The sequence below is a fragment of the Xiphophorus maculatus genome, chromosome 16 (genome assembly GCF_002775205.1).
Source record: "Xiphophorus maculatus strain JP 163 A chromosome 16, X_maculatus-5.0-male, whole genome shotgun sequence".
Taxonomy (NCBI): Eukaryota; Metazoa; Chordata; class Actinopteri; order Cyprinodontiformes; family Poeciliidae; genus Xiphophorus; species Xiphophorus maculatus.
This window is the reverse complement of record NC_036458.1, coordinates 34,017-52,202: the sequence shown is the minus strand read 5'-3', so window position 1 is coordinate 52,202 and position 18,186 is coordinate 34,017. Positions and strand designations below refer to the sequence as shown.

The 18,186-nt window shown below is 38.7% G+C and overlaps 1 protein-coding gene and 1 long non-coding RNA gene across 2 annotated transcripts in view; both read right to left on the bottom strand.

The window, feature by feature from the left end:
• Positions 1-9,527, bottom strand: part of LOC102231469 (multidrug resistance-associated protein 1-like) — a 94,797-nt gene extending 85,270 nt beyond the window's left edge. Inside the window, exon 1 of the mRNA XM_023349342.1 lies at positions 9,355-9,527. Within this exon, the coding sequence (XP_023205110.1) occupies positions 9,355-9,402 (48 nt within the window). The 5' untranslated portion in view covers positions 9,403-9,527. The remainder of the gene's footprint in view (positions 1-9,354) is intronic.
• A 5,575-nt stretch (positions 9,528-15,102) lies between these two features.
• Positions 15,103-17,830, bottom strand: LOC111611577. The gene is made up of 2 exons (XR_002754089.1): positions 16,518-17,830; positions 15,103-16,180 (listed from the first exon to the last, which is right to left on the bottom strand). It is a non-coding gene; the product is annotated as an uncharacterized LOC111611577 (long non-coding RNA).
• Positions 17,831-18,186: the final 356 nt, after the last annotated feature.

Below are 18,186 nucleotides of genomic sequence, written 5' to 3'. Positions count from 1 at the left end.
AACACAATGAACTGTGCAGTTCGGTGGACACATTGTGGCTGCGCTGCATTTGATAAAGTCTGTCATACAACGTATTAATGCGCAAAAAAGAGTTGCGGTGATCTGTATTTGTCTGTGTTTAATTTAATTCCAATAAAAACTTGTTTCCCCTGTCTGATACTGTTTTATTCTTACAAACACCTTTGTATTTATAATATTTTTTAAACAGGTAGGATATTCCAGTAAAAGTTTTAGTGCATACATCTACAGCTTTTCATTTTAAACGAGTAGAATATTCAGATAAAGGAAGTGATCTTGTGGTTTTGTCATGTATATAAATTGTTCCAATGCTAAGCTAAGCATAACTCCTAAGCTTCCACTTCAGTCCCGTCACTCAAATAATGTTATCCAATATATTTAACATTAACACAACCCGCTGTAGTTTTCTGTTTGTAAACATGACGGTAGCAGTTTTGGACGCATAGCACTGACAGATAGACTTAGCCATCTGTCGTGAACGGCTACCTTTTATGAAGAACCAGTTATAGACCAGTTATGCAGCTTGTAGAACTCAACTTTTACTGTGTGTGACTGACACCAACTGGATGTACAGCGCATGCTCATCGGTTTGCCCCCAGGCTACGGAAGCCTCACTGTGACATATCATTACATCTCCCCCTTTCAGCAGCGAAACACACATGCTTAACCTTATACTGGTACTTTGCAGAAATACTTACAGGTTAGAAAATAGCATATCTGAACACTAGGACGTTGGGGTAGACTGCCCTCAATCCACAGCAACGTAGGGATTATTCTGCCTTCAACAGTTGCTGTTCCCATCAATCCTACAAAACAAACTTAAAACTTTTACTTGCTTTTAGTAGACTGCTGGTAACTCCAACATCTTTAGCATGTGAATCTCTTACAGTTCTAGTGCACTTTCAAATTCCAATTTACTCATTTTCTCTCCTCCCCCTTTTTTTTCGTGTCAAATTACCCTTATATGAATAAATCAAAATTGTAATATGCAATAATTTTTTGCCTTGTAATCTTAAAGTAGAACAAACTTAAGACATTTCTGAACGCTATAGGTTTCACACTTAAACTAACATGTGAAGTAGAGGACTTTTGAGTCACTAAGTGTCTCTATATCTCAGAGGAATTCTGACTACTCTTCCCCTGGATGTAATCTGTGAACCTTCAAGTGAAGCAGGATGCTCCACCTCTGGGTACAGCTGCTTTTGCACAGGGCTTCTGGCCATGGAGTCGGAACTATCCTCACGTGGAAAGCTACTGGTCGGTTTCACTGGGGAATCAGGTGACTGTAGCTGATCTGGTCGATCGGTGGGCTGTGGGACGGCTTGCAGGTGTCTCCGATTCTGTCGTAGCACAGCTCCATTCTCTGTTTCCACCATGTAAGACCGTGGCCCCTTGCATTTGGCAATAATCTTAGCCGGGGTTTTCCAGCCTTTTCACCATCCAATTTTATCCTGACGTTCTGTCCTGGTTGTAGTGTGGGAAGTGATTGTGCAGAATGATGGCGATCATGGAAGAACCGATACCCTGACTTTGTCCGATTGTCCTTTTGCTGTACTTTCTTTGTCCACCGGAGCAGCTTGCAGCTTGTTCTCCAGCATCGGAAGTGTAGTTCTATTCTCTCTTCCAATCATAAGTAGTGCAGGGCTCACGCCTGTAGCACTACTAGGGGTTGCTCTGTAGCACATCAGGGCCAAAAGGGGGTCAGGCTGCTTCAAGATGTTCTTAGCAGTCTGAACCGCTCATTCAGCAGCACCATTCGCCTGAGGGTAATGGGGGCTAGAGGTCGTGTGCACAAATCCATACTCTCTGGTGAAGTCTTGGAACTCAGTAGATGTGAACTGAGTGGCATTATCACTGACCAGTTCCAGTGGAATTCCCCACCTCACAAACATGCCCTTGAGTAGACTGATGACATCACGACTAGATATAGAAGACAGACGAGCTATTTCAATGTCTCTGGAGTAATAGTCAGTTACAATGAGATAATTCCATCTCTCAAACTCACACAGGTCAGCAGCAATTCGCTGCCAGGGGCCCTCTGGTAGGGTAGAAGTCAGGAGAGGTTCATGCCTCTGGGTTGGTTTGTTTTCAATGCAGAATTTGCATGATGATACTGTCTGTTTAATCTCAGACTGATGCTCGGCTACCACACAGCCATCCTAGCACGTGCCTGGCACCGTGTTAGTCCTTGGTGTCCTTTATGTAGATCTGATAGCACTTCAGCCCTCTGCGCAGCAGGAATGACCAGTCGGTCCTGATATAACACTAATCCATCCATTTCTGAGACATGCGCTCTTGCAGAATAATAACGATGAAGAGGTGGGTTCATCACCGTTTTAGGCGACCATCCATTCCTGATGAAACTTGTAATCTGCTGCAATTCATGATCTTGCTGAGTGGCCACACGAATCTTAGAGAGTCTTTGGGATGAGACAGGTGCATTTGCTACAATCGACTCAACATGTGCTTGTACCACATGATCTGTGGTCTCGTCACTCACGTATCTCTGCGGCCTCCTGGATAAAGTGTCGGCCACCACCAACTGCTTGCCGGGAACATGTTCTGCTTCGACATTGAACCTTAAAAGGCGCATCAGGAGTCTCTGGCACCTTGGGGGGGCTTTGTCCAGGTCATAAGTATTTATGAGTGGCACAAGTGGTTTGTGGTCTGTTTGCAGAAGGAAACTGTCCATTCCCTGAACGTAGCGTGCAAACCGCTCACATGCCCACACCCCTGCCAAGCACTCTTTCTCGATCTGAGAGTATCTTCTCTCGGCGTCCGACAGCGTGTGGGAGCAGAATGCCATGGGCTTTAAGCCGTCCTCATGTTCTTGTAGTAGAGCTGCCCCTAAGCCATAGCTGCTTGCATCGGTGCTGATGACGGTTTTCCGGTTTGCATCATAATATGCAAGAGCTGAGGCTGACACGAGCATGGCTTTAACAGCGCTGAACGCCTGTTCTTGTGTGTCATCCCATACCCACTTGTTCTCTCTTCTCAACAGGCTGGTGATTGGGTGTAGCTTGGTGGAGAGGCCTGGCAAAAATCTCCCCACATAATTAATCAGACCCAGAACCTGATGGAGCTCTTCCACATTTGTGGGACTCTGCATCTGTGTGATGGCTTATACTTTGGTCGGGTCCGGTTTAATGCCTTCCGCACTGATGATGTGACCAAAGTACCGAGTTTCTGATTTGCTGAAATGACACTTTGCTTTGTTCAGCTTCAAGCCACTGTTCTTGATGGTCTTCATAACTGCATTCAGATGGTTGTCGTGTTCCCCCTTAGTCTTTCCATAAACAAGAATGTCGTCCATTCATGGTCCTTTAACAGAGTGGATAACTGTCTGAAAAATTTCTGGCACTGACGTGATTCCATATGGCAGTCGTCTGAAGCAGAATCTACCAATGGGGGTTATAAATGTTGTCAGTCTTCTGCTCTTTGCATCCAGAGGGATTTGCCAAAATCCACATGAGGCGTCTAAGGTGGAAAACACCTTAGCCCCTGCCAGCTTTGGAGCAATGTTTTCCAAAGTCGGTAAGATGTAGCGCTCTCGTTTTACTGCTTTGTTTAGGCGTTTCAGATCCACACATACTCTTACTTGATCTCTGTTTTTCTTTTCGACAGGAACCATCGGGGCACACCAATCGGTGGGCTCAGTAACCTCTTCTATGATGCCCAAGTGTAGCATACGCTTCAGTTCTGTTTCAACCTTCGAAAGGAGAGGAAATGGGACGCGGCATGGCGTTGTCAGGCTGTAGGGCTCTGCGTCTGCTTTCAGTTCTATTTTGACGGGGTCACACTTAAGCATGCCAATTTCCCCAAATACATCCCCTAGGAGGTCTGTGTTGATGTTGTTGATCCTTCTGACCAAACCCATCCTCCTAGCAACACTGCCTCCCAACAGGTTGTGAGCATAGGGTCCCATTATGACAGTAACCCAGAACCGGTATTTATGTCCCTTAAACTGACTTGTGGCCAGAAACTTGCCCATACAGCGGACTTCACCTCCAGGGCTGGTGACCAGTGGCATTTTACTTGCTGTGACCAATCTTGGGCTCTTTGGCAGTCTATTAAATGCACCCTGAGACATCACTGTAATGTCTGCACCTGTGTCGACTTTAAATCTGACATTTACCGGTAACTCTACAAGCCACTCATTTTCTGAATCTGGCTGCTCAATTATTGCTGGCTTAACGTTAGTTACCGCTCCAAGAAAAAACATGTCCTCCCTCTTGGTCGGGTTGTCAGAAGCCACTGTCACCTCTTTCAGCATTTTTGTTTTGCAGGCAACTTCAAAATGTCCAGTTTTATTGCATTTCCGGCACCTCTTGTTCTTAGCTGGACATGGCTGCGTTTTTCCGTGTTGTCTATTACAGCGAGAGCATGTAAGGAGATATTTGGACTCACCGAGCTCCGGTTTTCTCCGCCATTGTGCATCATTGTTGCTCTATTTAGTGTGAAAATGCCGTTTCCCTTGACTCATTCCGTCCACAGCATGTTCCACACGTAAACTCGCGCTCTGCTGTTTGGTAGCTATTCAGATAGCACGCTTTGGCGTGCTATCTGAATAGCTTGTTCAAGCGTGGGGTCTGCCTCTGTAACCCAGGGTAAAAACTGCCCTTAATCCCACCTTTGGTGCTCCATTGGTTAGAGTGACAGTCACACAGTGCATTCAGCCAATCACTGCATCTTGAGTGGTTAATTAGGCCTGCTCCAGCTTTTCCGGTCAGGTGTGAGGGGGAGAGCTGGAGACAAAGGAGCCACAGGTTTGTTCTTTCAAACAATTAGTTTATCTCTTTGTTTATTATGCACTTTTAAAACTCACAATATAAAAAATCATGTAGATCTGAACATCCAGCGAGCTTGGAGCCATGAAGTTGTCATGCACTGAACTATTTATGGAATTGGTGAGTAGTGAACACAAATGTTTGTTTGGTTGGCATGTTGGTGGTGGTAGCCAATGCTAATTGTTTGATCATCAATTGTAGCTTCTTAAATTCAATATGTGTTTAAGATAATGAGATGAATGCTGATATCTTTAATTTGTCTGAAAGATTAGATTGTGGATATAATTGCTTTTATTTCTGTATATACAAGTCTAGTTAACTAGCAGGCTGGTAATTTACTGGTCCTGTTTATTTCAATACAGGCCAGGTGATCCCTTTGTAGGGTTAAAGGATGGCGAGCTTCTGACAACTGGCTGGAGCCAGGAGAACCTGAAATTTATTCCATACTGGTCTGGTAGGAGTCTGAAGGTCCATAACATTTCCCCCTCAATCTCACTACCTAGACACACAATCCATTATTCATCTCTTTTCTGGTGGAAACAAATTGCACTTGGACAGTTTTTCATCTCAAATAACTGGACAATTAAAACATGGACTTTTAAATGTGTGTCAGTCAGACGATGTGCTGACCAGCGGGGAAAGTTAGGACTCTTTGTGCACATCTATATAGAAGATCAGTAGATCTACAGTAGTAGTACTGTATATATATATTGTATTTATGTATTTATTGTTTTGGTTTCTATGTATGTTTGTGTTTTGTGTGTTCACTTAATTTTTTCTTTAAAATACATAATATTGAAAGCAGTTATTCTTTTGTATTGTTTTATTGATTACTGACAACAGCTCCAGTAGATGAATCTAGTCTTCTGGTGTTATGTGCCATCTAGTCCCTTAACTACATTAAGTTGTGCTACACCTCCAGCTGTAATTTTTGGGAAACATCTCGGTCCAATATGCCTATCACAATCCTGTCTCGAATTTGTTCATCTTTGGTGCCTCCGAACTCACAGTATTGCGCTAGCTCGTATAAGCTTCTAACGAATGCTTCGACTGGCTCTCCGGCTTTCTGCACTCTCTTATGAAAGCAAGCTCTGTCGTGAATAATGTAAATTTTAGGCACCAAATGGTCGCTAAATTTCGCCATTACTGTTGTGTAGTCCAGCTCGGGATGGATCTCTACAGTTTCTTCATCTGCCGTTTCTTCGTCGTTTTCTCTCTCATACACGAAATAGCCTCTGCCTCTCGTCCCAGGGCATAAAGAAGCGTGTTAACTTGTACTTCCCCGCTCTCTCTGTCCAGCTTCGATGCTACTCTGAAGCGGTCGAAGCGACGGCGCCACATGGGCCAGTCCGCCGGGCGGGAGAAGTCGAAGGGTTCCGGTGGTCCGAACTTTGCCATATCTCACTCAGTAGGCGTCCTGTCGGCCACTTCTGACACCATGTCGTGAACGGCTACCTTTTATGAAGAACCAGTTATAGACCAGTTATGCAGCTTGTAGAACTCAACTTTTACTGTGTGTGACTGACACCAACTGGATGTACAGCGCATGCTCATCGGTTTGCCCCCAGGCTACGGAAGCCTCACTGTGACATATCACTACAGCCATCTATCGGTGCTACGGTAGGAAAATCTGACCAGGTAGCCCTGATAGTCAGAACACCGGTCCAACAGGAGCAGTCCGGATCAGTGGGGTATCTAGGCCTGTTTTAGGGTGCTTTCGCACCCCTAAAACTGTATCTCAGCACCCCTGAATCCGGTTGCCACGCATCCCGTAAAATACGGAGTCGTCCTTAAGTCGGCCGTTAAATGTGCGTCCTGTATTGAACCGATACATTAGTGTCCGATAGAAACGCCTATCATACACACATCAACACTAAGTTTAACAATATTGACCAAAATAAAACACAGGAAATATTAAGGTCAGCTAAATTGTCGTGGCGGAGCTAAAGGACCCCAAAACGCTACAAACCGACGCTGAACGTCACCGTTGCCTAGAGACGGACACTACGCAGCTGTGGTGAGCTGCTATGAACCCGCGTCTTTTTAAAACGCCTTCAACCCGATTCCATGTCCTTAGAAGCAAAAACACTTTTAAAAATACAGACGTGAGTGAAAAGACGCACATCATAAGCTGAACAATTTCAGAGAGTATGGATACTGTGTACATCGAAAGACAAAAAGGAAAAAAAAGTTTCCGTCGTGGCGCAGTGTGCTACTGTATATCAGACAGAACGGATCAGGAGAGGAACTGCAGACCCATCAGAACCTAAAGAACCAGAAATCAGCATCTCTTCATCCTCAATCATCTCCGGAGGCTGATATGGTACAGAACATTCAGTTATGATTTAAGTTTCTTATTGTGATTTTAGCTGACTATTGTGGTTTGATTATTTGCTTAGGATGTTGAGTTTGGATAATATTTAATAAATGATAGCAATAGCCAAAATAAGTGGCCATTTAAAGAACAAATCATACGAATAGATTAACAGTAAATATATAAATATTTCGTACATTACATTACTTTCTGCGTGTTTTATTCAAAAATGTTGATATATTTTATGAATAATTGTCCAGTGGTCATTTAATATATTATTTCACTAATATTTTATTAATGTGGTTTACCAGTTTGGATAATCTGACTTCCTATCAATGAAGAAAAATCATGCTAAGCAAAAGTGCACCAGACCCAGACCTGCAGGCCAGGGCCTGTTCTAGATGGGGGCTAAGATGGGTTCTGAAGAAATTATACTAAATAAATGTCTTTTTTAAATATTCAGTGGCGGATATTTTTTCGTCACAATTTTCTTTTTAAGGTATTATTAAAAATACATAAAAATTATTTTTTAATAAAAATTAATTTAATGAATTAAAAATTATAGTACTGCTCTTTTAACTGCTGTATTAAGATAGGACCACACTTTCCATCTGCTAGATTAGGATCTGCAACCTGAATCTCTGGAGACACAAGTGGCTCTTTGGCTCACAATATTAACTGATGAAATATTGCTGTTTTTGTTTAATTCCTTTTTAACTCTCTCCATAAAAACATAGACTACATAGGTCCCTGTGGTAAATTTGGTCTAGAGCCAGCCTCTAAAGAAAACAGTAAAGACCATTATATATATTTTTTAACCAGCTTTAAGGGGTCAGACTTGTATCATCAGAACCTTTATTCAGATGAAAATTTGCAATTCAAAATATTATGCTCAGTGATTTTTTGCAATGGGCAATGCAGTACTTTGTGTACATTGTGTACAACATTGGTTTTATTTATTTATTTGAAGAGTATTTTGTAATTCTGTACAAAATGTTGTATATGTGCAAAATATTTGGATAAATAATGGGTTAGTCTGATCCTGGTCCTTAGCCTTGTTAATTACTCTTATTTTAATTTACTCTTTTTTAAGTTTGATTAGTGACTGTTGTGCTGTTTTGTAATTAATTTCCCAAATCTCTCTGGAGTCACTTAAATAATGTCAAACTAAAGAACAGTGCAGAATGTCATTCTATTTCTTTGTGAACAGAAAGGAGTTTGGTACTGAAACTATGATAGGCCCACTTCGTGAACTGTGAACTGAAATAGTAAAACTCTGACTCATCATGTCTACTTTTCCATAGATGGACATTCATTGTTCTAAAAAGGCCAACAGTCACATAACGTTCACATAAAAATAAGGGTAATGCAAATTCTAAGTATGATTTCCAAATAAATGACCTTCTACCTTGATAATAAACTGGTTTTAGGTTTATTAATCCTATGTATTTAGTGTTCTTCAAATGACTGGAAATGCATAGTTTTGAGTACATTTTATTTTAATTTCTGGGGAGCAGACCTAGGACTGAGTGACTCCACAGCTGCTTGTGTCTCATTAATGTTAGCAGATGTTGGCAGGTATGATGTGATCTAGAGATTCTGTTTCAAACTGAGTTTATACACCTCTGGGAAAAATTTCAAGTTTCTCTGATTTTACTCTTTATAAGTATATGTTTGAGTAAAATGAACATTGTTCTTTTGTTGTGTGAATTATTGACAACATGTCTCTTAATTTTGTTTGTGAATGTATGTAAGTAAGCTGTTAGATTTAGAAAACCGCACCAACGAATATCTTCTCATACCCTGCTGCGGGCTAAGCACCCCTAAAAGTCAGATCCTAGAATCGCCCCTGGTCCGGATAAATCTAAGGTTTACTGTTCCACTGATCGTTGCTAGTGATAGTGTGCGTGCGTGCCTGCGTGTCACGTGCCTGGTTCAGTCGCCCATCCAGTAGGTTAGTTACATCATAGGCTTCAATCTCTGCTACACTGACACTGGAACACTACATTAAATTCTGTTAATTAAAGTAGTATATCAACGTGAAGACTAAAGTAAATGGCTTAGAGTAGCTGCATTCTGTGACAAAGACCAGCATTGACTCTGTCTGGACAACCCAAATCAAACTTCCCGGGGCCATAGCTACAGTCTGTTAGCATGTGCAACCCGGCGGCTAACGACTCGCTACCGACAGACGACTTTAGACAGGAAATAAAGAGGGAACGAAAAGAAACTTACCCAAAACGGATCCGAACTGTCCGCACTGCAGAACCTTTCCAGTCCCATTCGCCGTCACGTCCAGCTCCCCACAATTTTTCTTAGTTTTTTTTTATATTCAGCAGTTGTTTTGTAACCAGAAGGTAAACCTAATCTAAAGGTACAGCAGAAGGTTGTTGTTTTCTCATTTCTTCTTTTTGAGTAGTGAGAAAAGCAAGGTGCTGCCACCTACTGTCTAAAAGAGTATCTATTACCGAGAATATCTTTTCAGGTTTAGCCCGACTATCCAACTGCAGTGCACTAAGACAATAAGTCTTAAACTTTTTCACTTCATTGTCTTCTTTTATTTGTATTTTATCCAAGAATTGGGGGAAAATAGCCTCAGGGAGGAAACATTATTTGTCTTTGTTTTGTTGTTTTTATTCTACTTGAAAATAAAAACGGCAAAAGTCTTCTATCAAGGTAAAATACTTGTTGCTTCACATTGTCGTAGAGTGTGCTCAAGCACAACAAAACTTTGGCACAGTTCTTGGTGCAAATGTGTTTCACAAACAATAAAAACACAAACGGAATCCTTTAACAGATAGTGTATTTAATCGGCTACTTTGTCCCATTCCTTCATATCTACAATTAGAAATAGATCTATTAAAAATGTGTCATTTTGTTATGCCACGGGGAGTGGAGATGGGGGGACTGGAGAACAGGTATATCACTGCAGAGAAAGGTTAGTCGGGATCCAGTTGCTCTAAAATTTTGTACCCGACACTCTTCTGACATTCCGCCACTGTTCAGCCAGCTGCAACAGGATATTTCCGACTGTAAATATGAAAATAAAAGCACTTTCTGTTACATTCATTTAGAAAATCTATACGAACGATAGATGATTAACATAACTCAGTATGTTGTAATCATGTCTTAAATTTGAGCGACTTTGCGATTTAGAATGGGTTTTTTATTTAGATTTAGCAAAATATGAAAAAATATCTTAAGCTCAGAGAGACGAAAATGCTCCAGACCAGTGCAATATTTAAAGGGGTGTTATTATGTTACCATAAGTTGATATGGTAACAAAATTTTAAAGACTGTTGCTTTTTATGTCCGTTTTTATTTTATTTATTTTATTTTTGTGTCTTCATTAAGCAATTTGTGATTTCAATGTCTGTGATAGGTGCTATAAACATAAATTTTGCCAACTTACTCTCAGAAAAAAATTTTGTACACTCAACAGAAAACTATCACGTGCATTGTGGTTAGTGGTTAGCTCACACTAGACTCTACTCTGCGGTAGAGTTTGAGCTCAGTTGGATGGAAAGACTTTCTGAATCTCAACATTGTGAATGGAGAAGCCTGCCACTGTAGGAGATGCTGGGTGCTGCCAGAGGGCCATGCATGGAGTGGGAAATGTCAAGAAAAGGATGACAGGTTCACAACCATTCTCCTTTCACTCACCTTCACAGGGTTTCATAGGGGAGGGCACCCTATTATTGGGGCCTGCCTATAGCAATGCATAGGGATGTAATCCCTATGCATTGCATGGCAGGCACCTATTGTTCTACACCTCAAAATAACTGCCGCTTCCTACTACCGTTAATGCGGCTCGTACCGCTGCATGCCCCCTCACAATATATATATCAAAACGTGCGGCTCAATCCCGTGAGGGGAGCTATTACTTTTGTTGGCATTTCGAGTAACTGTGGCGACATAATTAACAAAAAACGAGCCAAATTTAACTCAAAACAAAAGTCTAACTGACACAAAACTGTGTCAGTTAGACTCAAAATAGACATAGAATTTAGTCTGCCTCTCTGAACTGCTCTTTAGAACTACAATGACTGAAGGTTAGAACTACAACATGGCGGACACTGAGTGCCTACAAAAGAGGTCTGAGCTGAATGTCAGAACTACAAACATGGAGGAACTGTCAGTTACTACAGAGGAGGACTGAGCTGGCCTTTAGAACTACTTGTGTTTTGGGCTTTTTATAACTGATTTTACCCAACCATTGTTACACATGATATTAGTTTAGCTCTTTGAAATGAAGCATACTGAAAATTTCAAAATAAAAGCCTTGAATATTTTTACATCAGATAATTGCTCTTTTTGGCTTTTTGACTTTTTTATCCAAAGCACTGTTACACATGGGATTAGTGTGGCAATTTAAAATTAAGCTTAACAAAAATTTCAAAATAAAAGCCTTGACAATTTTTACATCAGATAATTGCTCTTTTGAGCATTATATAACTGATTTAACCCAGCAATTGTTACACATGGGATTAGTTTGGCACTTTGAAATGAAGCTTAACAAAAATTTCAAAATAAAAGCCTTGAGAAGTTTTACATTAGGTAATTGCTCTTTTGAGCAATAAATAACTGATTTAACCCAATGACTATTAGACATGGGATTAGTTTGGACCTTTGAGATTAAGCTTAACAAAAATTTCAAAATAAAAGCCTCATCATGCCCCTGAGGTTAGTGCACCGCCGCAGGCGGTGCAATAATATTATTCTGCATTATCTTTTTCTCTCAGGTCAGGTTAAAATGCTCATTAGCATTAGCATTTTAGCTTAAATAAGCTATTAGCTATTTATTTGACTTATTAGCCATGTTTTTTCTACTTCTTGGAGTAAGTCCATTATAGAGAACATCCTAGTGATATCCCACATGCTAGTGACAGCAATCATGCTAACATTACCATTTTTGCTAATTTTAGCTGATACACTTACTTTATCATACTGAATGGTGCAAGTGAATGTTAGTCAACAGTCTTGTCAATCTCCTCATACTATTGCAGCTTTCTCTAGCATTGATGCTAATTTCTAGCATCAGAACGCTGGGTCCAAACCGACGGGCACACTTTGGCAGGCCCCGGTTAAATTTCTTCAGGAATTTTCTAGTTATTACTATTATCTTTCTAAAAAATAAAATCCAAACATCATTGAAGTTTGTCATTGCTGACAAAACTTGAAAGAGTTTATGCAGTACTATAGGTACATATCCTCATCACACCACAGGACTCTTACCATGTCTCATGACTGCCTGGATTTTGCAGGTGTACTTCAATGTGCATCTGTGCTTGTTGATCTGCATTTATTTTAGCTACTAATACGTAAGATCTTTCACTTGTTATATTTTTTCAAAAGCCGCATTGTTGCACTTCATTGGAAATTGCCCTTCCAGTTATATCAGAGGTCTGCAGCAACTATTTTTCAACCAGATTTGTAGATTATGCCAGTCAACAGCAACAATTCTTTCATAAAATTTAAACCTGTATTTCTGTTCTCCAAATTGCAAAGCATTAGAAATGTATTGGTTTTCTAATAAAATGAAGAACCTTGAAGTTATTTAAAGCCTACATTAATAAGGTTTTTGGGACTTCATTTTTTTCACCTTTGGAATATTGGCAAGATTAGGAATATCCTGTAAAGGAGTAACACTAAAAAATACTAAAAAACTAGTCTATGCATTTGTTTCTTCAAGAATATACTACTGAAATTCTTTGCCATCAGGAAATCCACAAAATGCAGGCATTAGAATTTAACTGATCAAAAACAGCTGATGAAAATTAAAAAGAGAGATCATATTTCTCCTGTTTTAGCTTCTCTTCATGTTGATGTTAAATCTAGAAAATAATTTAAAATTCTCCTTCACACAAATAAAACCATTATTAATCAAGTTCCATCATACATCAGATTGTTCTATAATCCTAACAGAACAATTCACTTTCATACCGCAGGTTTGCTAGCAGTTTCTAAAGGTTCTAAAAGTAGAATGGCAGATCTATTAGTTATCAGGCTCCTCTCCTGTGAAATCACCTCCCAGTTTTAGTCTGTGAGGCAAACACCCTGTCTACTTTAAAAACTAGACTTAAAGCTTTCCTTTTTATGGTTAGACTGGCTTAGTCACTTTTTTGAGAAAGTACTCTTAGATCAGTGCTTCTATTTTTTGTGTACATCTTCTGTCTTTTCAAACCCCAAGTTGGTCAAGGCAGATGGCTGCTCACACCGAGCTCCCCAAGCTCCCACTGACTGCTGCCAAACACAATGCATTGTTGCTACATTCTCATCCATGAGTTATCAGAAGTCTGATAACTAAATCATTATGAATTTACATATTCAATAAATTAGAATATATGTTGAAATGAGTCTTGTCAGATTAAAAGTACCTTTTGAAAGAAAGGCAACCTTAAAAAGGATGTTAAACATACTTTTCATTAAGCACACATCTCTGATTTTACAAATAGATTTTTATTGGTCTGATGTAATATTCAAGTGTTAAATGTTGTGTTCAAAATATATTCAAATTAACAGGTGTAATTTATAGATTTTCAATAGGGCTGCGGAGAGACCTCTGGAGCGACAAGGGCTCAAAGTTAAAAAGGGGCACATTAAACAAAATCTTAAAACACTGTACAACAACATCAACAATCCATATTAATCAAGAGTCTAATATATTTTTAAAGGTTTTGTTGGCTCTACTGGCCTTTATTGGAAAGTAGTTTGACACAAAAGAGGGTAATGAGAGAGGGGGAACATATGCAGTAAATGTCACCAGACCGGGAATCAAACCTGTGACCACAAGGACTAAGGCTTCAATACATGGGTTGTGCTTTGCCCCTGCATCACCACCTCATAAAAATTAAAGTCAGAAGTTTTCTCAGCAGCCAAACTATTTCTGTGTTTAGGGTCCAGGAGGTTTTCCCCCCCCCTCAATTACGAGGACAATTACGAAAATAAATAGAAACAGTTTTTCTAACTTCAACATCAGACCTACGTTTTTATTCACAAACAAGTGTATGTTAAAAATATATATACAGTACAGACCATAAGTTTGGACACACCTTCTAATTCAATGGGTTTTCTTTATTTTCATGACTATTTATAAGGCAAGAAATCCCACTTATTAACCTGACAGGGCACACCTATGAAGTGAAAACCATTTCAGGTGACTACCTCTTGAAGCTCATCAAGAAAATGCAGAGTGTGTGCAAAGCAGTAATCACAGCAAAAGGTTGCTACTTTGAAGAAACTAGAATATAAGGAGTACTTTCAGTTGTTTTACACTTTTTTGTTTAGTACATATTTCCACATGTGTTATTCATAGTTTTGATGCCTTCAGTGTGAATCTACAATGTCAATAGTCATGAAAATAAAGGAAACCCATTGAATTAAAAGGTGCGTCCAAACCTTTGGTCTGTACTGTATATATTCTTGCAAGTAATCTGATAGCTAGAGGGTGCAGTTCCATCACCCTGCTCCTTACCATGGGCCCAGTGTCTTAACAACAGATGTAAAGGTACTGAGAATCCATTCAGAGATATTAGACCAAGGGCAGTCAGAGCACAAGCAGGCTTCCTGAAGCACAGATAAAATAATAATAATATAATTTTTTTTAATGAAAAAACTCAATAGGGCATTTGGGGCATCTAGGATAAAGGGGCAGAGGCACGAACACATAAAATTTTCAGCAACTCTGTCAGGATTTGGGCATTTAAAAGCCTCCATCCAAGGCATATTTATTTTTATTTATTTAAGTTTATTTGGTAGGGACAGACACACATAGACATAGACAAACTGAACAAAACAGCAGTCCCATATTTGCATCGTAGTGCAATAGCAACAGCTAATTCGCAGCACTTGTCCCTATATGGGCTTTTCTTTTTTAAATTTTTTAAACTCTCATACACAAAACGTTGATAACTCCAACATTACACACCAACACACCAAAATTATAATAATAGAAAGTAGCAATAAAAACAGGATCTGGTCTGGTCAGGTGTAGTAACAAATATTGAATTTATTTAGAATAATTCTCTATCCTTGGGTTACTCTGGGTCCTGCAGGCAATGTACACAAACAAATATTGTTATATTGTTTCACAGATTGACATGGCAATTACAAAACCTGTATAATAAGTTAATATAAACTGTATGTTTAAACACACAGTTTAAACATACAGTCTAAACATACAGTACAGTCTAAACATGTTTGTTGCTTTGTCTGCACAATTTCTGGTTTATCTAATAATCTAATAAGGTGAAGTGCAAACGGCAATCATGTAATAATAAATTTAAGGGTCAAGCTTAAGTTGCAGAAATGATTGAAGCAGCTAGCCAACCCTAACCCTATCCAAAAAGGATATATATATACACATGTGTACATTGGTAAGGAAAGAAGTTTTTTTTTTCTTCGATGCATTAGCCTTTTGGGGACCTAAACAAGGTTTCAGTTATACTGCAGATTTTAGGATATGGAAGGTTTAGATCAGAAATGTCATGGTAAAGATTAAAATTGTTAGCTAAAAGTACAATATGCAGGATAAGATTATCATTTATTTTGATAGAACAGTGTATCATGTACTGTCTCAAACTGTAGTGAAAATGTATTATTATTTGTACAAAGTTTGGAAAACCAAACCTTTCCTTCCATTTCAATATTGTGTGGCTCTTAGTGTTGGTCCATCATGTAAAATTCCACTTAAATAGATTCAAATTTGTGGGTGTAATTTGACAAACTGAATTCATAGGTTAGGGCTAGATATGCAAGGAACCATATTCTCACTTTTTAGCATTTTATATCCAATACATTGATCTCTAAGCATATATTTTAGCTTTTTATTAGATATAATTCAGAGCAAATTAAAAGTAACATTTTAAAAGTACGGATTGACAAGTAACAATAGTAAACACACATATTATTGCTTATTTTTCAGTTTTTGTTCAGTCATTATTAATCAAATGTATAGGGTACTCAAAAAAAAGAAAATGAAGGTGAAATGTATTAGTTGGGCCACATGGTGGCAACATATGGTTGGCCTCAGTTATCATCATCAAAGACGTCAGCTACAGTCCTGTGGGTGCAGAGAGAAGAGTTTATAAGCTACAGGTTAGAAATACTTCAACAGAACTGGCCAGAGTGTACAGTGAGAGTAAAAAGAAAATACATCCCCTTTAAATTCTTAGGTTTTTGTGCCAGTTTAGTTTTTGGACTGCACCTAATATTTCCATGGATTTCCAATTTAAAATAACAAATGGAAAAAAAACATGTCAAAATGTACATTTTGAACACATGAGGTTTTATTTGAATAATACTTCAACCTATTAAACATCAGATCATGTTTCACATGAGAACCCAGAATTGGTGAAAGGGAGTACTTTCTTTCTGGTGTACCTGTCAATAAGACCTACTTGTAGATTGATCCAGTTACTTCATCAACTAGTCCTCCTGGGGTAAAAAGGGACAAAGAAAAGTAACAGCAAAGGCAAAAACATCTGGTTATAAAGAACAGTATTGTCTTTGCAATGTTGACCTGCTGTCTTACTTAAGCCAAATATGTTCATGTATATCTTATGTTGTTTCAAGAGTTTTGAGAACTGAAACGCGCTATATAAATAAGATGTATTACTATTTACATAATCTGCATGTCATATTAATTTAGGACGTTTCATGATTTTTTCCCCAGTGGAATGATTATAATACTACAAATTTTAATTAATTTTATAGAAAGGAGCTATGTTCAACTTGCTTGAAATTTTTGTGGGTTTCTTATAATCCAAATAGGCACATTTATAAACAAACACCCCCACTAATATTTGATGAAATGGTCATTAGCAAATTGCAAACAAACATCTAGCTTCTGCCATAACCTTGGCTTGGTAGTTGACCACTCCTAAACTTTTCATGTAAAATATGGGCTTTTAAGCATAGTCCATAGATTTTTAACATGACTTGGATAAGAGCAATTCCAGAATTTTCAATTTAACCTGCTTTATCCATTCCAAAACCAGTGTAAATGTGTGTTTTGTTATGATCCACCCCAATCACAAACTTGAGGTCAGGTTTAAGAATTATATCCATTAATCTAAGTTATTATATGTTCATATATTTGATTAAATTTTCTCTTATTGGACACACAGGAGAGGCGCATCTTAACATTGCAAACAAGCATTTATGCACACTTACATTTACTCACACGCCCTTAACTTAAAGAGAGCCAAGTTACAAACCCTTCAGCTATAACTTGAAAGCTGAAGCTGATCAAGTTAATGTTTAACTTCATCAACTTTATATTAAAAAAGCGAAAGGGACTCTTATACATTCACTGGCCAAAGGATTAAAAAAGGGGGAAGAAAATTCAAGCTACTTCTTCAAATGTGAAAAGCAAAGAAACAAAAAATTATATCACTAAGCAAATTCAAATGACACAATTATGATGACCCCAAAATAATTGCAAACATATGTGAAACTCTTTACAAATCATTGTATGAGTCTAGACATTCTCCTGAAACAATTGGTGACCAAAACAAAGTATTATGTGACTCTCCAATCCCACATGACGAAATTAAAGAAGCTATTAAGATTCTTAAATCAAATAAATTCACTGGTACAGATGGACTTACATCACAGGGTTTCCTGCCAGTGTATTATAAGCCTGGCGGCCCACCAAGCTTATAATACACCACCAGGTTAAGCTTCGCTTGTTTTTGGTTTCAGAAAAATAATAAAAAACAAAAATAAAAACTTTTTTATTATTATTTAAAACCATATTGCAAGTGTCTCTGTTGCTCTGAGTGTTTCGTTGGTGTAAGAGCGGAAATACTTCTTATGGAGTTGTTTTTTACTGAGGAAATATGGCACCATAAAAGGTCAATTTGACTTTGCCTCCCAACTTTCCCTTACGTGCGAAGCCAAAGTGAGACTGAAACAATGTCTGAGAAATAAACTGTTCGGATAGATAAGAATAATAATTGGCTTGTTTGGCACTTCTGATGCAGAGCAGATGAGAGGTCAGAAAGGTTGAATACTCCCAGAAAAAGCCCAATACACATTCAACACATGGGCAGCCAAGAAACCTAT